Source organism: Octopus bimaculoides, chromosome 8 (genome assembly GCF_046866305.1).
Source record: "Octopus bimaculoides isolate indiv1 chromosome 8, ASM4686630v1, whole genome shotgun sequence".
Classification (NCBI taxonomy): Eukaryota; Metazoa; Mollusca; class Cephalopoda; order Octopoda; family Octopodidae; genus Octopus; species Octopus bimaculoides.
In genome coordinates, this window is record NC_142935.1 from 29,684,532 (window position 1) to 29,707,217 (window position 22,686).

The window sequence follows — 22,686 nt, forward strand, 5'->3', positions numbered from 1 at the left end:
ATATTTTCTGGAACACATTTAGTCCTTTGTGTCTTATCAACAACATGCATCTGTGTGTATATGTTGTGATTTGCGTATGTAAACACTATACATTTCAATACATATCTAACGCAAACTCTATGTATTTGTAACGTAAACTATATGTGCCTGTATAATCAACAACCTGTCTCAGTTATTATTCGTTATTTATGAAACTAGAAGAAAAATATGAATTTACCAAGTAATGTTTCAATTATTCCAATCACTAACAAAAGTTAAGTTGGCTTTTCTCACATTAACTTTGATAAACTTGACTTGGAATATTCAATAAAACTTTTTTTTTTTTTGCATTAGTTGTTGATTGGAAATATTTATCTCTTTGGCAAAGGAAGAGAAATCTTTTAATGGCAAAGTAACTCTAAAAATTCATGCAAAATCTCTAAATTTGCATACATGTGTCAACTTCCTGTAGAACTGGTGTAAAATCAATGAAGGAAGAGAACTGATCGATAAAATAAAGTGCCAGACAAGTAGTATATCGATTTAATATTCCTGAAATTGTATCCTAGATGTGAATGATTCAACACTTTTGGTTCACATTTTCATTAGAATTAACCAAAAAACGTTATTTCCCTTAATTTTAATTAACTACAATTGCACGCTAACTTCAGGTGGTTGGTATTTTTTTTTTTTTTACAGAAGATCCAATAAATCGAATAAGTTCGTTGTAATTCTCATCATTTTCAATCGCTCTTTCAATATATTTTGTTGTTGTACAAATTCATTTTAGAATATGAAGTTTAGTTTGAAAACTTGGTTGAGGGCTCCAAGCATTCAATCGTTATATTTTCTATTAACGCCCTGGAACCCATATCATTTTATGTTAATGCATATTTTAGAAGATATTGGATTACTACTATTTTGTTAGTCACTAATAAGTTGAATATAATGTAACAAAGAAATACGTAATTAGTTAGCACAGCAGGTGTTTAATTATAAAAGAACTGACAATTATTTCCAATATAATGGACATTTCTTTAACATTCCAGTCGCTACTGTAAGAGAGCGTATTTCCTTTCAGTCTGTAAAATAGTAAATACATTTGTGTTGGCTGTTGCAAGGTTATTTTTCGAAAAAGGATTAGTACAAGATCGACATTTCTTTATGTCTGTTGTTTCTTTAAAACATCGATTTATAGTCCAAAGTTTCTTTGTGATATCCCTTGACGTAGAGATCATCGTTTCGCTCCTTCTAAACAATACTAATATCGTCTAGGTTCGTTTTATACAGGAAATAAAGATTTAATTTGAACATTATAACATTTCATTCCTCCCTTAACAAAATATACGAATTATAATTGATTTCTCGTAATTTATACATTTATTACTTACACCCAAAGACTTGCTATAACTACAGATGTGTGCCCCCATACATCGAATTTGTTTCCTCATAACTTTCTGAAAAATGCATGTTTTTAATGAAAATTTCCAGAGATACATATTAGATGGCGTAAACTAGAGGAGTTGTGTCGGAGATTATTGTGAAAAATGTTTTTCAGAAGGGTGAAGCGGAGTGTCGGTTAAAACACACCTCCATTTTTTTCCTCATAACTTAACGGATATTTATTTTAGTAAAGCATCTTTACATATATTCATTTCAGATTGCGTAGATTAAGATTAGATCGGAATCTGATGTGGCGGAAAAGCAGGATGGCATCAGATAATTCATACACTTCGACTTTGTTTCCTCATACGCCTTGATGAAATGTGTGAATTATCCGCCCCCGCTAACCCCACCTTAATTTTTTATTTCACATCAAATTCCGATATAATCGTTATTCTACACAATCCGAAATGTAATTTTTGAAAATTTCATCGGAAAAAATATCCATTTTTCAGAAAGTTATGAAGAAACAAAGTCGGTATTAGTGGACACACATCTTTCGTTATACCAACAATAATAACGAGCAGAAAGAATAAATCACGCGACGTCACAGCATTTTGTAATTTGGTGTCTCCACTTCAAACTTAGCGCTATATTATTATTACGAAATATTTTAGCTATTTTGGAAATTTTTTCTCGTTGTCCTAGAAAGTGGGATGGGCAATCAATCATACCGGCAAAAGTGAAAGTTGTGTTAGTTTTCCAAACATCCTGTCTATCATAAATAAGTTTTAACTCTTATTTTGCTAAGCTGGTCTGGAATTTGTTTGGTTCCCTACTTATGACCTTGAATTTATTCTGTATTTAAAAACGCATTTTTGGTATATGTGGGTGTATATTTCACTAGATGTAACTACCCTCCGTGTGACCCTCGAATGTCTGTATAATCAAATAAAATTTTATCCGTGTTGCTTGTAGTCTGCTCTTTAAGCATGTCACGTTATAGCAGCTTGTTATGAAACGTTAATAATAACGTTAGAAAAGTTGACTATTTAATAATGATTACGTTGATTTAAAAACATTCAGCGCTTAAATTATATTGACTGATCTGTTTACAATTAATCTGGATTGAAACTGTTCAGGTTTCTCTTATATATGCATACGTGCATATGAGGCAGTGATTGCTATTCCAAAACACCGCCTATACAGAGAAACATACACTCGGTCTTTCTTCCCCCCTCTCTCTCTTTCTCTCTCTCTCTCTCTCTCTCACACACACACTATGTATGCCGGTTCTTTACGTTTTGTATAGCCAAACATGTATCACGAACTTGTCTGTATTGAGCCGATAAGACGGTGCCATGAAAAAAAAAATTTACATCGTTAAGAGAAAAAGGAAAAAACTACCATTGTATTTTCTCAAGATGATTCGTGTAGTAATTGTCAAAAATGCCACTAAGAGTCGTGTATCGACTTGATGAGGCAGATATATGTATGTGTGCGTCCACGTATGTATAAATAAATGTAAGTGTGTATATATTTTGTATATAAATGTGTGTATGTGTGTTGTATAAGTATCTACACACACATATATACAGCTCCTTTCAACGATCAAAGGTAATAAGCTACCTTTGTTACACTCCATTTATAAATGTTTCTGAATGAAGAATGCATATCACTCGAGTGAGAGGTGTGAACTGTAGTATCATCACCCTAATGCAATGTGTTCGTATGATAGAGTAGTTGATCAAAAGATTTCTCAGTTACAGTTCTTCCTTCAGGAATACTGAGAAATGGAATGTAACAAAGCAAGCAAATTATATCTGATTATTGAGAGAGAAAGCTATAAATGATATCAGTTGGAGAATTTTTGAAAAGTGTTGAGCTTATGAAAATGGTAGCAAAAAATGTGGCCTCTGTACTGCTGAAAAAAGACTAATTTGGAAAGCCCATGGATATCAGATATGTATTTTGAATATGAAATCAGTGTCAATCTGTGTTTGCAAACATTCTGATAAGTTGTCTTATAAAGTGACCATGGTCATTCTCAATGAGACAATGTATTTATACATATCTGGGTGATGAGAATGGAGATGCAAAGCTTCCATTCAATTATTTTAGAAACAAGTATTTCTTTCTTTTATACATATCCTTTTATGCCTGGAAAAAGGGGATTGTGGAGATGTGTCAGGGTTTACTACAACTGAAACTTTTCTTTGGTGGGTTTATTTTAAGACTTTAATTCTAAGCTTTGCTTTCGTGTTTGGAAAGAATGATAATGTTTGCTATTTGCTATGAACTTTTTTCTCATCCCACATGGGAAGAACATCAATGGCACTATGTCCTATCTCAGATATGAACTGCATCTTATTTAAGCTAATTTTCACTCTTTTTATAAAGCTGATGCCTTTGCAGTTCTTTCTTTCTAGCGTCTCTTTTCTTCTTGTAGCAGTTGCCACACCAGTCATTGGAAATTACCCTTTTTTGTATTACCTGATTGATTATGTGGGTGGCAGGGATAGATAGTCCATTTGTTGAGTCTACTTGAGATAGTTCTTCACTTTTCCCCCAAAACTTCTCATTTAGCACACATCTCATTGTTGTATTTTCTATACTTCCTTCATGATGTCAGTAAGAGTGAGTGCCTCATTATCATTATGTCCATGCTTTTCCATATTGGTTCACTGTTTTGCATTTTGTAATTTGGCTGTCTTTGATCCTTTTGTCAAAACATTGGAAAACCTTTACATTCTGCTTCTCTCTGCTAAATTATACAGGCACCACACATCTATAAAAGCAAGCATAGAAAACTGAATGTTAACACTCATCTATATATATATGGGGATGAAATATTTTGGTATTGCTGATTCGATGCTGACTTCTTTGACATTAGACATTTTTATATTTCTCTCATTTTGTCTCTCTCTCTCCTTCTCTGTGAGTTTCTAGTTTGTATGTATGTGTAATGTCTCCATCTCTCTATCTCCTATGTGTATATTGTCTGTGCATGCATGCTTCTGTATGTGTGTGTGTGTATGCCTTCAGTGCCAAAATGTACTGTTGCCAAAGCAATAATAATAATTTGATTGGAGATAGAATAATATCTGTCTGTGTGTTTTTCCTCCCCATTCCCCTTTCATCCATCCCTCACTGCCATCACTTAGTAGCATTTTTCTTGCCTTCCTGATTCTTCTGGAGCAGTGATTTTCAACTATTTTCTGCCTATGGACACCTTTGGTCCCTAATTTTACTTGGGTGGATCCTCACTATCATTTGATGTTTAACCCTTTTGTTACCATATTTCTGTTGAGATGCTCTGTGTTTCTTTCAATTACTTTAAATATAACAAAGAATTTAGCTAGTGTTAGGAACATAAATTGTGACAAAGGTTTGGTGGAAGATTTTAATTCACAACTTATGAAAACAAGACATTTGTACTACAGAACCAGAGCCAATTCAGCTGGGTTGATAATGAAAGGGTTAAAAAAAAAAACCTTATTGTATATTTATGATTAATTATTCTTAGGAACTGTATTTAAAATTGTTAAAATATTTTGTGTAATATAGAAGTATAACCAGTTTATTGCTCATAAATTTTAATGACAAAATCTTATTTGGATATATTGAGTGAGAGACACAAATATATTCACATACATAACAAATGAGTACACACACATGCATATGTATACACATATATGTCGTCCAGTCTTACTACCATTTCTTTTAATGTCCATTTCCCTATGCTTGTATGGGTGGTCTGTTCCTCTCCATCATTGCTTGTCACTAGTCAACATGGTCGTTTGTCATCTCCTCCATGAAACTCAGCATCTTAAGATAAGCGTTCAACATTTCATCTCTGCATCTACCTTTGTTACGGGTTCCATCTTGAAGGCAAACGGCTTAGTGGTTAGTGCGTTCGGCTCACATTTGTAAGGTTGTGAGTTCAGTTCCCAGTGGGAACAAAACACTTTGTTTCATGTTGCTCCAGTTTACTCAACTGACAAAAATTAATTGTACCTGTAATTCAATGGGCCAACTTTGACACATCCTGTGTTGTGCTGAATCTCCCTGAGAACTACATTAATGCTACATGTGCCAGTGGAGTGCTCAGTCACTTGCATGTCAATTTCATGAGTAGGCTGTTCAATCCCAGCTGTTCTGTACATGTTCTGTCTAAAACAGACGATGGGACCTGGTGCAGCTCCCAGCCTTGCCAGCTCCTGTGAAACCATCCAACCCATACCAGCATGGAAAATGGACATTAAATGATGATGATGAGAGGTAGTAAACTCCAACCTGTTCTCATTCTACCTGCTATTCTTTTGGAGTACTCAACTCCACAATTAATTAGGACACTTTGGTAACAAGCTACCTACTACTTTTAGGGAGCCATTCAGATATTTGAGAAAATCTATTTCCTGCTTTTATTGGTCCTGTGCATCTGCCCCACAAATAGTTTGCTTTCTCCATTAGCCTGACTGATTTCACTGCACCTCTTTCACATCCATACTTTACACTAATTACCCTGAATGGAATTCTCTCTCTCTCGGGCTACCTTGATTACTTCATCTATCTATTTCTTTACCAATACCATGCCTTCTTCATCCACAGTATTGCTACTGCTCATGCACAAGGATTTTGTTCCTTGCCTGTGAGGAGTCTGGTTGAGAGTCCTTTCCATTTAACTTCTTGCATAAAGCACATATTTCTACTTGTCTCTGCTCTAGCATCTCTAGGGTCCGGTATTGGGGCACTTACACATGTCCAGATATTTTCAAGTAATGAATTCCATTTTACCATTAATTGCTAAACCAAGTGGACTCAAGTGCATGTGACAAGATGACCACCTGGTCACGAACAGGATTTAACTGAAGATAGATTTGGATACTTCGCAATTACTACAGAGGAAATTTGGGAATAATGAGTGTGTGTATACATATACAAAGACATTTTATACATACACACACATTCATTGACAAATTATGAATGAATTTAAAACAATAATTGCAAGTGGAACGAATAAAGTTTGTTTTTAAGAAAAATGTAAATGAGGTTGGAAAGTAGGAACAGGATGAGAGAGAAATAGGCATTGATTAAATTAGAATCATAGATAAAATGAAATGTTACTGTTTCTTTTAATAAACATAATCATCATCATCTAACATCTACTATTCCATGTTTGCATGGGTTAAACAGAATTTGTTGAGGTAGATTTATTATGGCTGGATGCCTTTTCTGTTACCAGCCTTCATAGTTGTTAACAAGCAAGGTAATATTTCCCCATGGCCAGATATGGTTTCACGGAAGAGTGAAAATGGACAACATTGCTTGTATGGTGGTGATACATGTTTACTGCTTAATATGTAATGTCAAGGCAAGGGTTCATATACACTTACCCCCCCCCCCCACACACATCTATATACATATAAGACAAGTTTCATTCTGTTTCTAATAACCAAATCCATTCACAAGGCTTTGGTTAACCTGGGGCTGTAGTAGAAGACACTTGCCCAAGGTGCCACTCAGTGGGACTGAACCCATAATGATGTGGTTGGAAAGCAAACTTCTCAACCACACAACCTCATCTGCACCTGTCCCATCCACACCTGTGCCTATTAACTAGTATTGCAAAATGCTGCCACCTGATAATAATTTCAGGTATAGTAAAACATTGAAATGGTAAAATTTCATATTTTGAAAGCAGAGAGAAGTGAAAATTATGTCTTGTCTTGTTGCTTGCAATTGGTTAACTGTAAGTGTGTATCTATAAAAAATATGGTCACAGTTGTCTCTTAGTGCATGTGCATAAAGTTGTTTTCTATATTTTCTTCTGCACATGATATCTTAAAAGTTTCGATTATGCTTAGAATAAGCACAGATAAAATTTAAAATTTCAGATATTGTAAAAAAATTATGGTCTCTTAATCAGCTACTGCAAAATGTCACTGTTTGATGGTAAACCATTTCAGGAATAGTAAACTGCTAAGATAGGAAAATGGCATATACAGAGAGAGAGTGTGTGAGAGCAATGTCTGGAATTGATGGGTCTTAAAGTAAACTTAACCAAGACTAAAGTTATGAGTAGAAATGGAGACAGGACTTCTGTCTATCAGGGAAATGGCTATGCTCAAAATGCAGAAAAGGAGTCGGCATAAATTCCATAATGTTGTGGGCATTGCTTTACTGGATGTGTAGTGTCAGTATGCCTGAATGACACAGTAGAAAAAGAAGAATCAGATGTTTTTTACAAGAGAGAAGAATGCAAGAGTATGGACATTCATCCTCTCATGCATTGTATACGCCTTTCTATCTTGTCATTCCAATGGCCATGCTGTCAAGACTACTTGCTCTTCAAATAGTTTTGTTATTTAGCTACATTTAAAGTACTTACTTTATTTGTTACTACTACTACTACTACTACTACTACTACTACTACTACTACTGTAGTGGTAGTTGTGGTGGTGATGATACTACAACCACTCCCATTATAAATATAATGGCCAACAGCCTTGTCTCAAACCAGCTGCACTGGAACTGCGTTTGTGATCAGGTGGCAGGTAGTGCTAGGGAAATTTTAACACCAAATGATAAATGATTATATGAAGTTTTTGCAAGTTTATGAATGGCTAATATGTGACTTCCACACTGTAAGTTGCTTAAGTTTTGATACACCGTCTCAGATCACTTGCCAGACAAGTACAGTTTCAAAATGCACACACACACACACACAGATAGATAGCTAGAGAGAGGGATATGCTCTTGTGTATATACACAATATCTATATACTTAGATCCATACTCATGATGGTACAAGCAGTTCTCAAGTTGAGGAAAGCTCCAGTAAAATTAAAGCCAAAAGGAGTAAAAGTGTGTGAACTTGTTATTACTTGGAAACTAAGAGTCTAGAGCTATCATATGTTAGATTCTCACAGTTGGTAGTATAATTATGGAAGGGGTGGCATTGCTCCAAAGCATTCTGAGCATTTGTTTAGATACCCTTAGAGGCTTTAACAAAGTATTTGTTTCTCTGAAGGGCATCCAGCCATAGAAACCATGCCAGACTAGGCTGGAGTCTGGTACAGCCTTCCAGCTTGCCGGCTTTGGTCAAACCGTCCAACCCATACCAGCATGGACAACAGACATTAAATGATGATAGTGATGATGGTATACACATATAGCTTCTTCTTGTTCCATTAATGTAAGGACTGGTTAGTTCTTTTATCTTCATTTTCATGGTGCAGTTGGTGTTGCTATTTCTAAGTTACCATGTGCATACTTATAACACCGTGCCATCTTGTCTTTGTCTCAGAAGGAAGCAATGTGATTTTCATAACATTGAATTACCAGTGCCACTTGACTGGCTCCTGTGCAGGTGGCACATAAAAAACACCTTTTTGAGCGTGGCCATTGCTAGTACCGTGTGACTAGCCCTCATGCCGGTGGCACGTAAAAGCACCCATTATACTCTCGGAGTGGTTGGCGTTAGGAAGGGCATCCAGCTGTAGAAACTCTGCCAAATCAGATTGGAGCCTGGTGCAGCCTTCTGGCTTGCCAGTCCTCAGCCAAATCATCCCACCCATGCTAGAATGGAAAGCGGACGTTAAACGATGATGATGATGATGATTTCTCCAATCTGTATTTGTGGAGCTGACTCCATTTGTATTGCAAACCTGTTCAGTAGGTATGTCCCTATATTTTTGCATATACACTCCTCAAATGTGGATATATATGGTTTACTTGCTAGTTTAGTTTTATGTTAGGAGTATTTGTGTGTTATTCTTATTAAAAGTGATCCTATACTTAAGCTGGCTGTGAAAACGCTTATTTATCAATTCAAGGAATCTTTCCTCTATATTGGTTTTTATATTCTGGGAGAAAGGTGCAGTAAACTAGATTGTGTTCCAAGCCTATTCTTGGATCAAAGGAGGAGGTTGGTAGATGCAGTAACTACTGTTTCAGTAGTGAAGGCTCTGTTAAAATAGGTTGTTGCTCTATTGAAGATCCCTGCATGAGAAGCTGGAGATCCTTGTATTAATATTCTTGATTAAGGTTCCAAAAACTCAAATTGGATGGCAGTACCCATATTTATATATCACAGTGTTTCAGAAAGTGTTTTGTAAGATTTGTATGTATTTGTGTCTCAATTGAGGGAGATGTCCAAGAACTTAGCTATCATAAGACTGGTCTTTTATTGTGATTTGTAGTCGGAGCTGACTGAAAGTGCTAAGTTCCTTTGCAAACGTATTGCAGGCTTTGACTATTAGAGTTGTGGCTTGACCTTTATCCCTGTGTGTACCAGTGTTGTGGTTATTGAATTTTTATGACTTCTAGTATAGGCTCCTGAGACTGCATATACCTGCATGTCTGACCTCATATTAACATTAAAGGTGCCTATAGTGAGAACTCCAAATATGTTTTAGTCTTGTTAGGATTCATTAGTGAAGAATAGTCTGTAACTGCCAGATATCAGGATGATTAAAGAATGTAGAGTTGTAATTTTAATGAAAGTTTTTTTTTAATTCGTGTATTGTAATTTGCTGTAATATTATTGCTCTAAATTGAAGTTAGACTCCTCAGAAACATGATGGCAAAGCAGGAAGTTGCAATGCAAATGGTAACTCACTATCATACAATAGCTGCTGTCAGATTCCTCTGATTCATTCATTGTTTAGGCACATATTAACTTGTTCTCTGATATGTCCACCTACTATGTGAATACATTTTGTTTTACTGATGTTTTGGTCTTAATTTATAAAGAGTTAATTTTGAGAACCATGCTATTGAAATTACATAGCACCTGGAACAATCCATTTCAATTTAAAGCTATGTGAGTGGTTGTAGTTAGGAAGGGCATCCAGCTGTAGAAACTCTGCCAGATCAGACTGGAGCCTGGAGCAACCATCTGGCTCACCAGTTCCCAGTCAAACCATCCAACCCATGCTAGCATGGAATGCGGACATTAAACGATGATGATGATGAGTGAATTAGAGTAGATGGAAGCTGTATTACAGCTTGTGAGATAGCTTGTACCTGCTTTTGAGTGGTAGTCTTTAACCCTTTAGCATTTGAACCAGCCATATGCAGCCCAAATGTTCTACCTCTTTTGTAAGCATTACATTTGACAGATTAATATGAATATGAAGGAGTTAATCTGTTGCCTGTTTAATAAATAGATTCCATTGAAAGCCCCCGGGGTACCTTTGCTTGTTTTTACTCATTTGTAAACATTCTGACCAGGTCTGCTGTGTGTTTCCCTTTTTATGCACTGGGAGGCAAAGAAAGACTAAAATAACATTACAACAAACAGGTATGGTTGTGAGGTTAAGAAACTCATTTTGCTACCACATAGCTTTGGGTTGAGTCCCAGTGTGGCACCTTAGGCAAGTGTCTTCTACTATAGCCCTGGGCTGACCAGTGTTTTACAAGTAAATTTGGTAGACGGAAACTATATGGAAACTTGTGTGTGTATCCTTGTGTTTGTCCACTCATCCTTCACTTGATAACCAATGTTGGTTTGTCTCCATCCCCCATAACTTAGTGGTTTGAGCAAAAGAGACCAATAGAATAAATACCAAACTTTAAAACAGTGAGTACTAGGATTGGCTGTACAATCATACAGCCATATATATAAGTATATAAAACCCAAATACCCTTCTCCCTGCAGCATACAAATTGCAGTCTGTATGCTGCAGAGTGAAGGGTATTTTACTTTTGATGATGTGGAGTAGTATTTTTTGTTGTTTGAATATTGAGACAGAATGATTGTTTGTTTTTGTAACTGGTCTAATTAGATGTGCCATGTTCATTTTTCTATTGCCAAAACAATTACCACATAAAACGCACCCGTGTTGGTGCCACATATAAAGCACCCATGCTGGTGTCACATTAAAAACCACATGTGCTGGTGCGATGTGTAAAGTACTGGTGCTGGTTACACTTAGAAAGCACCCAGTTCACTCTGTAAAGTGGTTGGCGTAAGGAAGGGCATCCAGCCATAGAATCCATGCCAAAACAGACAAAGGAATCCTAGAGCAGGTGTCTGGCTTGCCAGCTCCTGTTTGACCATCCCATGCCAGCTCCTGTTTGACCATCCTATGCCAGCATGAAAAACAGATGTTAAATGATGATGAGGATTTGTACAACAAGGCCTTTATAATTTCTGCCATTTTTGTATGAAATTATAGAGAATGTTTGGATAATTGTGGAAAGGTTATTTTTAAGGTTTGTTCCATCTCTAATATCAGGAATAACAAATGAAACTTTGAATATATATTTAATTAATTACTCTTAAAGTTGTTTATTGATATTTTATTGCCTGGCTTTCTCTTTATTAATACACAATTTTCAGAGATATCCTAACAGTTTATTAAAAATATATCAATATTAATTCATTTCTTCATTAATTAGATTGGAGCCTGGTGTTGCCATCCGGTTTCACCAGTCCTCAGTCAAATCGTCCAACCCATGCTAGCATGGAAAGCGGACGTTAAACGATGATGATGATGATGATGATGATGATTAAGACAAGACTACAGATTTCTTTTTTTTTTTAATGAATTTTGCAGTGTATTCATCCATCTTCTCTGTCCAATATTTCTGGGAGGGTTGTAGGAGTAGAGTCTTTGACACTTCCTTCATAGAGTCCTATCAGAAGTAACCGTTATTACACTCTTCTACCGGATTCCCAAGCACGATCAACTGAGACTTTGGATATTATCCAATCATCTTGCACTTGGTCTACTCCTAGGGGTTGGCTCAGCTTGAAGAACCCATTTTGCAATTCTTTCCTGTGGCATTCTAATCACATGTCAGAAGTACCAAAGTATGCTTTTTTAATTCAGAGAAGTAGTGGCTTGATATGAAGAGACTCCTTGGTCTCCAAGCTACACACCCTGCCAGAGGGCCATTGGAGGAGCCCCATTTTAGCAGCTTGTATTTATCAAGGAGGTTAATCCTATTTGGACGATGTTAGTTATTTGCTTTGGCTACTTAAATATTATCAAGGAGCCTCTCAAGCACAATATTATTGTCCCCATCAGCATTCTCATAATTTTAGTTCCACACTCTTAGTTTTCTATTATCTGTTTACTGTCATTTTATACTTCGTTTTGAAAGCATTTATGTTATTTGAAATCCACTTTAAAGGATACAATAGACTTTTGAGTCCTAAACAATGGCTTCTTAATAAAACTGTTATTGAAGTGACATAGTATGTTAATGTCACATAGGTAGATGTCTGGTCAGGTAAAACTTCTCTAAGATATTAATTTAAAATGTGTGGTATGTACGTTCTTTTTCATTATTAGTGTTTATATATTTACTATTTTCTAAAGAAAACATTTTTATTGCCTTCTGGAATTATATACAGCTATTTAATAAATTTGTGTCCTTTATTTATGCTCTTATATCGGGGTTGTCTGATATATTCCATGGCTTGTTGTCACCACTAAGTTATTGTGTAGGTCACTGATTTAATTAGCAGTTAGATCAAGGAATTGACTATTAAATACGGTCAATGAATATAATTTTCTAACAAAGCTGCTGACTTGCCGGCTCTACTCATAGTTAAGCATTTCGATTCAAATCTTCTAGTCGGGTTGTTTAGTTGTAGTGTGACCTTCATTTCATCACCTTTTGTGCATGTCAGACTTTGTTTATCTCCCCTCCTTTATAATCTCCCCTTCCTACATTAATAACATGCTTGTGACAACTTATTACGTAAGCAACCAATGCAGAGGACACTGCATTACTGCCATACCTTCTGCATACAGATCTCAACCAGATGTAACATTGACACATCACTTCATGTCATAACATAAACATTCCCCACGAACAGAAACGTAACAGAGCCTCACAAACCAACAAACAGCTTCTTTATCATCGTCATCATCATCATCATTTAACGTCCGTGTTCCATGCGTGGAACGGTACCACAAACGCCGGCCAGGCCGAAGCCTGCACCAGGCTTCTGTGACTGTTTTGGCAGGATTTTTACAGCTGGATGCCCTTCCTAACACCAATCACTCAGCTTTTTATGTGGCACATGCACAGGCAAGGTGAGCAGTGCTGACCTCGCCTGTGCATGTGCCACTTAAAAACTTTATAGTTGCTCAATCTGCAAGAAACTGCTAAACTTCCCTCAAATCGTATCCTATTTATCTCTCTCTAATCCTGCATCTTTCTGCATTTAAGTTATTTCTCTTAATGTTTCACTAGCGATTGGTTGATAAGAATATAATAATGTATGGCACCACGCAAAAAATACCCAGTCCCTCTGTACAAAACCTTGTACAGGTGTCTTCTACTATAGCCCAAGGCCAACCAATGCCTTGTAAGTGAATCTGGCAGACAGAAACTACCTGGAAGCCTATACATACATACATACATACATACATACATACATACATACATACATACATACATACGTACATACAAATATATCTATATCTATACACACACTCACATGTGTCTGTGTTTGTCACCTACCCCTCTGCTTGACAAACAGTGTTGGTTTGTTTACATCCCTGCAACTTAGTGGTTTCACAAAAGAGACTGATAGAATAAGAACCAGACTGAAAAGCATAAGTACTGGGGGTGAGCTGTTTGACTAAAATTCTTCAGAGCGGTGCCCCAGCATGACTGCAGTCCAATATCTGAAACAAAAGACAAAATGATAAAAATATATTTGAATAGCCTCACACTAGGGGCAGACTGAACCGTTGGTCAATTGGGCACTGCCCGAGGGTCCAGAGCTCTGAGGGGCCCGCACTCTACATGTTAACTCTTCTAAAACACACATTCAAAGGAGCCTGGTAAGCAGTTATGCCTGAGGGCCCTTAATACTTTCAGTCCATCCCTGCTTCACACTGTCCCAAGCTATGACAACTTATGACAGCTTCTTAACTCTTAAGTTTGTCATTTTATACTAAAAAAGGAAGTGATTTTTATTAAACACTCTTATTTGCCCAGTGGTTTCATTTGACACAGTAGATAGTTTCTGTTACTAAGATAAGTTTATTAGTGTTTTCAGATAGATTGTAAATGTGGGGAAGAAACCCAGGGAGCTATAAGGCTTACTGTGCATATGCAAAAGTTAAACTGTATAATGCATAAAGATGCAATATAAGATAAAATGCAGATTGAATGTAGAAAGGCAACAGAGGCTGGCTTAAGTAATTTGAGTCTGGTCTCAATTTCAATGAGAGAGAGATCAAGTGAGACTTAAGTCAGTAGAGGAATATTGAAAGGAATACCTGATGTGTGTAAGAGAGATATACACAGAAGCTGGTGCGCACCAAAGTGTCTTTTGGCACAAAGACTGGGTGGGGGAAGTACTTGTGGTAGAGAGAGTCATTGGGAAGGAAGGAAGATAAGATTGTTGTTGTTGTGGTCATAGGTCGGTGTTGGACGGCTTTCCAGCCATGACCATCTTTTATGTTATTTTTATATTACCTTTTTTTTTTTTTTACCGTTTACTTGTTTCACTCATTGGACTGTGGCCATACTGGGGTACTACCTTGAAAGGTTTAGTGACACAAATTGACCCCTTTAAGTTTGGTACTTATTCTATTGGTGTCTTTTGCTGAACTGCTGAGTTATGGGGACATAAATAAACCAACACCAGTTGTCAAGCAATGAAGGGAACAAACACAAAGACACATGCACTCTCACACATATGACAAGCTTCCACACAGTTTCTGCCCACCAAATTTGCTCACAAGGCATTGGGCTATAATAAAAGACACTTTGCCAAGGTGCTGTGCAGTGGGACTGAACCTGAAACGAGCTTCTTAACCATACAGCCATGTTTATGATTGGAAACATAAGACTGATAGCAGTGATGATATGATATGTTATACTGCAGACCCTGTAGATGCAGGCATGGTTGAATGGTTGAGAAATATGCTTTGTAGTGTTAGAAATACTTGAGTCAAAACCCAAGGCTTGTGACTGTAATTTGGGAAAGAAATGGACACTTTGGAAGAATATCAGGTGTACTCTACCTATCAGGTGTAATCACGCATGATTATTCTGATTCATCATCATTTAATGTTCGTTTTTCAAGCTGGCATGGGTTGGACAGTTTGACCAGAGGCTGGTAAGCTGGAGAACTGCACCAAGTTCCAGTTGTCTGGCATCGGCACAGGTGCTTTTAATATGGCACTGGCACAGGTGCTTTTTAGGTGGAACCAGTACGAATAAAGTCACCAAGTAACTTGCAAGATAAAGACCCCTTAGCTGAGAGAGGGAGTTGAATCGAGAAAAATGTCTGAGTGCCTGGCAAGAAGTTAGAATATGATAGAGGACAGAGATAATTGTCTTACTATTTTCCTTGTAAATTATGTTAGAAGTACACATGTTTGTAGAATCCTCAGCCGGTTGCACTCTAATTCAAAGTGAAGACTGTTCTGTTCATCAAAGAACTGGAACATTCTTTATTGAAACCAAAAGAGATCAGTTTGCAATGTGTGTGTTTGGCTTGACATTGTGTCATAGTTGTAACTGAGTACCACTGTCATACCGGCAGTGGTATTCATTACAGATATTCTGTGAAAACATGTTTGGTCATGGGGAATATTACCTTGTTTGGAAATAAGTAAAGGTTGGCAACAGGGTATCCTGTCACAGAAAATCTGCCTCAGTAAACTCTGTCCAAACCATACAGTCATGGAAAAGTGAATGTTAAAATTGTGATGATGGTTTTTATTGTCTCCATCCAACCGAATATATGATGACAACAGCAACAATTACTGCCACTACGACTATTTAATGTCCAGGTTCCATCCTGGCATAGTTTGGATGGTTTCGGCAGGATATTACAAATCAGAGGACTGCACCCTGCTCCAGTGTCTGCTGTGGCAAGGTTTCCCCGACTGGATGCCTTTCCTAGCACCAACCACATTACATCGTGTACTGGATGCTTTTTCCATGACATGAACATCAGTGAAGATTGCCGTGTAACTACTTACATGGCTTACGGCCTAAATTAGTCCATTATTACTGTTTCTGATAGCATAATATTTATATATCTTCATGTGATTATCAAACTCAGCTGAAATAGTAGGAGGTTTCTATTTTGTAATGTAAATTCAAAGGCATATTTTACCAGATTGCATTTAAAATGAACATAAAAATATGACCTTTTGTTGTGTGTAACTCTTTCACTGCGAAATTTAAGATCATGGCTGTTCCTATGTTAAAGCTTGCTATTTTCTGCAGGTCACGTTATCTCAATAAACTTGACATATCTCAACAGAAAATAGTTTCAAACACAACATTCTAATGTATAAAATTACTTTCCACAATTAAAAGGGTTAAAGAAATATAAGTTTCTTTTTTTTATATTTTTAATTCAAAATAAGTTTTCCCTTCATGAACAATAGATTATTGTAAAGCATCCTGTCCGTGATGTCTACTTAATTGCTACGAAATTGTTTTAAGAAAAACTAATGACTCTGTTATCTTACACTTTTTCTTTTATTATTTCCATGTTATCCATTCTTGTTCACATTTTTACGATGCCTTTGTGTGTGTATGAATAGCTTTGTATTGTAATGCATTAAAAAGCTTTTGATAACTGAAGTTTTGTCTTTACCCTAATCATGATTCTTATTTGGGTTGAAATTATTTCATTTCTTTGTTGGTTTAATAATATACAAAATTGTTAATTTATTATTAAGTATTTTCAATATTTTTGTCTACAAATTGGCTTTTATGAACATTTTATATAAATATTATCTGCTTTTGTTTGACATGTTTCTTGTCTACATTTTGTGTAATTGTAAATACACCACAAACATATCTATAATAGTTTAAGGTTTTCCAGAAACTCAGATGTCTAAAAATTTACATAGTTAAGGCTTAAAGGTGACCAATCCAGTAGCAACACCATGAGTTTAAATCCAGTAACAGGACTTCTGTTTAGCATGTTTTATTCTCATACTTATTGTTTATGGTTTAATCGGTTCAAGTCTTTATCGACTATAAAGTACAGTGCCTGTGGTTACTTCCTGTATCATAGTTTTTTGCCAGCATCTAGGAGTTTAAACATGGGGATTTTTAGTAGACAGAAGGGAAAGCAACTTTTTTTTTTTTTTTCATTTAACTACAGTGAATATCACCAAGGCACCAACCAAAAAATATAGTATTCAAATAATAACTGACACTAAACATGTATGTCAACAAGCTTAGTACTACTCTCAGAGACAGGCAACATACATAAAAATATGTGGCAATGATCCTGTTCAAATTAAGATTTATCAACTATTTGCCCCCTCCCGAATGATTGCACCATCAATGTTATAGCTATATGAGGAGTGAAAGTGTATCACGGTGAGTGAATAATTATGATAAAGTCTTCTTTCTGAGTTTCAAAATGTATGTATGTATATATAGTATGTGTGAAATTATCTAATGATAAAGTAATATTTATATTGCAGTAGTTATTATATCTGTTGTGATACGTTGCTTTAATAATTTCACTGCCCTCATTTCAGCACCTCATGGTCATCTGCAGCCGGACCCTAGTGACCCTTCAAAGTGGCAAGTGGTTCAAACCACATCTCAAACACCCACTCCGATCGGCCCCCTTAGCCCTGCTGACAGTCCACAGCAACAGCAGCAGCAACAAAGCACAGATGTGGTACCTGGTAAGAGACTACGAAGGGTTGCTTGCACTTGTCCCAACTGCCGAGATTCGGAAGGGAGGTAGGTCACACTTCACTGTTTCTAAATGCTTCAGTCATTCATGTTTCTATTAACCCTTTCATTACTTTATTCCTGCTCAACTATACTGTCTTCGTTTCAATTAATTTTGGCAATAACAAAAAATTTAGTAAGATAACTTTGTCAATATAAAACTCGTGTTTCGAGCATAAATTAGTATGAAATTTTCAGATCCTTTTAAAACAGGGATTTTGTATCAGGGAACCAGAGGTAGTTTATTATCAAAAGAGTTAAACTCTGTTTTGCTGCATAGTTTTATTTTCCATGCTTTTTACTTCCATTTGTATTGTCTTCCATTTTCATGGACTATTACAGTCCATTATTATTGTTATCAAGGTAAAGCAACGAGCTGGCAGAAACGTTAGCACACTGGGCGAAATGCTAAGCGGTATTTCGTCTGCCATTATGTTCTGAGTTCAAATTCCGCCGGGATTGACTTTGCCTTTCATCCTTTCGGGGTCGATAAATTAAGTACCAGTTATGCAGTTGTGTACTGGGTTCAATCTAATCGACTGGTCCCCTCCCTCTCCCCAAATTTCGGACCTTGTGCCTAGAGTAGAAAAGAACATTTATTGTTTTCTGATTTTATTCAATAATTGATTATGAATGAAGAGTTCAGGTGTGGGTGTGGCTTTGTGGTTAAGAGGTCCAATCATGGGGAAATATTACCTTACTTGAGAAACAGATGAGGGCTAGATGCATATAAGCATCGAAATGTAGATATTAAAACAATGATGATGCTGATTGTCTCTTCTAATCCAGTAGCTAATGTTTTTGGTTCTTTTCTACTTACTTACCTCACATACACTTTAGATTTGATAGTATTCAATTTGTTTCTTTCATCTTGTTCCTTCTTGATATTTCAGTTTTACACTTCTGTAGTGTCATAAATCATATAAAAAACAAATCACAATAGCAACACAAATTATTACCTCTGTCGTATTGAAGGTGGAGGTATTGTTTCAGTCGTATTTGTTTGTTTGTCCATGGACAAGATATCTCAAGAATCACTGGATGGATTTGGATGAAACTTTCAGGGATGTTTGGCATTGTCACTGGCATGAACTGATTAGATTTTGGGATCGATCTGGTACCGGACAAGGATTCTGGATTATTTTTTTCTGTTTTCTTTTACTTAATTTTTGAGAGCAGTCGCATTCATTTTTAGTATTCTCGTTTATGAGAGCAGTCGAGTTTATTTCAGATATTCCCATTTTAAAAATCATCTCCAGCTAATCATTGAGAGGACATTGGTGTTGCCTTGGCGGAGGTTTGCGCTCTCTTAGTGCTCTCGTTTAAGATAAATTCCCTTTAATATCTCAGCAACGATCAAGTATAAATTGACAAAAACTTGTGTTTCTATTGAGAACAGTAAACTTTAAGGAATATTCCTTTTATTATTTCAGAAATAGTGAGAAAAAGAAGCAACATACATGTCACATCCCTGGATGTAATAAAGTCTATGGTAAAACTTCACATTTAAGAGCACATCTAAGGTAAGTCACAATAGTGTTATATGCATTAAACAGGATTGATTTAATAGTTGTTGTGTGATGTCTAGTGATAGCTGTTAGTAGTTTGAGTGTCTCTTAGAGTTGGATCAATCTGTAAGAAGTGTATTGACAGCGTATATCATTTCAACAGTTGTTCATTATGGGATGAATTGATAAATATTATAATTTACCTGAACTATTCACCTTAACTTTTCAGGGTATATTTTACAATATTTACATTATAATTACTCTATAGTTAGATTAGCTTGATCTCTCTGGATCTGTTTGTCATAAATGTTCTTCATTTAAAAGTCATGTGGTTCAATGTCGTCTCAAGACCCGATTGATATCCAAAATCAAGACACCTAAATGAGACTCAGAGATCAAACTGTTTGTAGATGAAAATATTGTAGATATACACTTTAAAGATGCCGTTAGTAGCTTATTGTAAGTTGAGTTTAAACGATGCTGTTGTTTGAAACATTGGCTTGTGCAGTGAAGAGTCTGGTGATTTGGTTTTATTATGGAATTAAATGAATTTGCTGAATTTTTCTCACGAAACAGGAAATTGTGTTTTAGAAGGCAGTGGTGAGTATTAAGGCTTAATTTAATAAACTTTTGTTGCTTGATAAAGAAGCAGGAATTCTGGTATGTCGCAACTATTATATCAGGAAACTGCTGTAAGTATGGAAATGTAAAGAAACCATTTTGTTCCTTTCCAGCTAGTTTTGCACTTTAAGAGTTTATTTCCTACATCTTACTGTGGCTGATCTATGCTTGGATACATTGGTTTCAGAGTATTTTCTGCTTTATCCAGGACACAACATATTGTCAACGGTTCAATTAGAAATCATAACTCTTCAGTTAAGTGGTTGACATTTGGCAGTTGTTTTTATAGCTGGAAGCAATTTTTTGCTTTTAGTAAAGAAGGGTGCATAGACTTTTTTTTTATTAGTTAAGCAAACTAGGGCAGCTGACCACCTGTCTGCTTTTCTCGGGAATACAACACAATGGCTGTACTATTAATACTGAAATTATATTGTCAACCTAAAACTTAGCTTCTAGAATATATCTAAATAATAATAATGATGATGATGATGATGATGAGCACTGTATACAATGCTCAGATGCACTTCAACTCATCAGAAAAAGTAGCCAAAAGTGCATGAATAGCACAGGAAGTGAACAAGAATGTGCTTTTAAAAAAAAAGTGGCAGTGGAGTGAGGTGGGGGGACATCAATTTATTGAAATGCATAATTCCAATGTTGTTTTTTTTCTTTACTTTTTTTTTTATTGGATTTCAGTTTTCAGTTAATTTTCAGTTGGTGAGGATATTTTTGTTTTCTTCTTCAAAAATTGTCCACTCATTTTGATCCTGTCATATTCTTTTGCTTTCTTAGATGGCATACTGGAGAGAGGCCTTTCATATGTAACTGGCTGTTTTGTGGCAAACGCTTCACACGCTCTGATGAATTACAGAGGCATCGCAGAACTCACACAGGTAATTAAAACCCTAACTACATAAGGTTACTGCTTCTGTTTAAAATGTTATCAAATGTTTTTGAAGTATATGATGTTGTCTTAAAATTGTGCTTAGATAGATTTTTGTTTGCAAAATATAACAGAGAGATATAAAGAATACATGATGAGAACATATGTATAGAGTACACGAGGAAGAGAATTAAGATATGAGAAGCATTTGTAATCTCTATATATATACCTTTTAATGAGTGTATTTTTCACTTTTGATTGTAAACATGCATTGGTCATTGAATTTTAGCTTAACCAAAACAATATATTGTGGATTTGTGCTGTTGTGAATAAACATTGGTACAAGTTCACAAACTTTGGTTGATACGTCAAGTCCTGGAGGATCAATGAAATTGAGTAACTCCTCCTGTCCACTTATTGCTGGCATTGTGCCTAAACTAGAAACAATTATTTTAGGTTTACAGCAAAGTTATTTTTATTCTTAAATAATTCAATTAATAGTTAACTAATAGAATCGTTAACATGCTGCACAAAATGCTTAATGACATTTTGTCTCTCTTTATGTTCTGAGTTCAAATCCTGCCAAGGTTGACTTTACCTTTCATTTGGGGGTGGGGGTGATAAAATAAGTTTTGGTTTAGTACTGGGGTTGATGTAATCGACTTACTCACTTCACCGAAATTGCTGGCTTTGTGCCAAAATTTGAAACCAAATTATTAGATTAACAGTTTAACTGAACTGACAAGATTCAAGTTTTGTTTTTTTTCAAGTTTTCAACCAATTCTTTTCCATCTCTGTTTAGGAGAAAAACGTTTTGTCTGTCAAGAATGTAATAAACGCTTCATGCGAAGCGACCATTTAAGCAAACATTTGAAGACTCATCAAAACAAACGAGTTCCCCAGGTTGCCCAAACAATAATGGGAAACCCAGGTAAGTTTTCGTTTTGTTTTTCCTCTCTAGTTTAAACAAAAGGCTTTGATTTATTCTGTAGTAGTAGTAGTGGTGGTATGTTGCTTTGAATATTTACTCTAGAAGCAATTTTATTTTTAAAAGTAGTCATATGAATTTACCAACTATGCTTAAAACTGGTTATTTTTTGCAGATGATGAAGGTGTGGCAGATAACAGTGGTGTAGTCACTATGGATGAGGACTCTCCATCTAACTTTAGTGTATCATCTCCATCAGTTGTAGATGTGTCTCAGTCTTTACCTGGACAAGGTTGATAAATTTTATTCTCTCTTCCTCCTCCTCCCCAATGTATCATTCAAGAGTGAAATTTAACTGCAGCTTATTACACTCGTTTTTTTTTTACCTTCCCCAAAATAAATGGTGTGAGTATAGCTGTAATGTTCTCTTTTAGTTAAAAATTCATTCCAGCACTCAAAGAAGAAAAAAACAAAAAAGAAAATTGAAAGTAAAGAAAATCCATAAAAAAAACACTATATTTTAATTGGAATTATTTTTATCCCATGGACAAAGCTATTGAAATGGGGAAAGAAAACTGAATAAACAAAAAAAATAAATATATATATATATATGAATATAGATTTGTATATTAATATATAAATATATGTATGTGTTATGGAGAGTGGCAAAGTGTGTTGTCTTAATGT

The 22,686-nt window shown here is 35.8% G+C and overlaps 1 protein-coding gene across 1 annotated transcript in view; it reads left to right on the forward strand.

Moving 5' to 3' along the window:
• Positions 1-22,510, forward strand: part of LOC106871353 (uncharacterized) — a 24,816-nt gene extending 2,306 nt beyond the window's left edge. Inside the window, exons 3-7 of the mRNA XM_014917761.3 lie at positions 17,858-18,068; positions 19,493-19,582; positions 20,981-21,081; positions 21,874-22,002; positions 22,175-22,510. Coding sequence (XP_014773247.1) covers positions 17,858-18,068; positions 19,493-19,582; positions 20,981-21,081; positions 21,874-22,002; positions 22,175-22,296 — 653 coding nt within the window. The 3' untranslated portion in view covers positions 22,297-22,510. The remainder of the gene's footprint in view (positions 1-17,857; positions 18,069-19,492; positions 19,583-20,980; positions 21,082-21,873; positions 22,003-22,174) is intronic.
• The last annotated feature ends 176 nt before the right edge of the window (positions 22,511-22,686 follow it).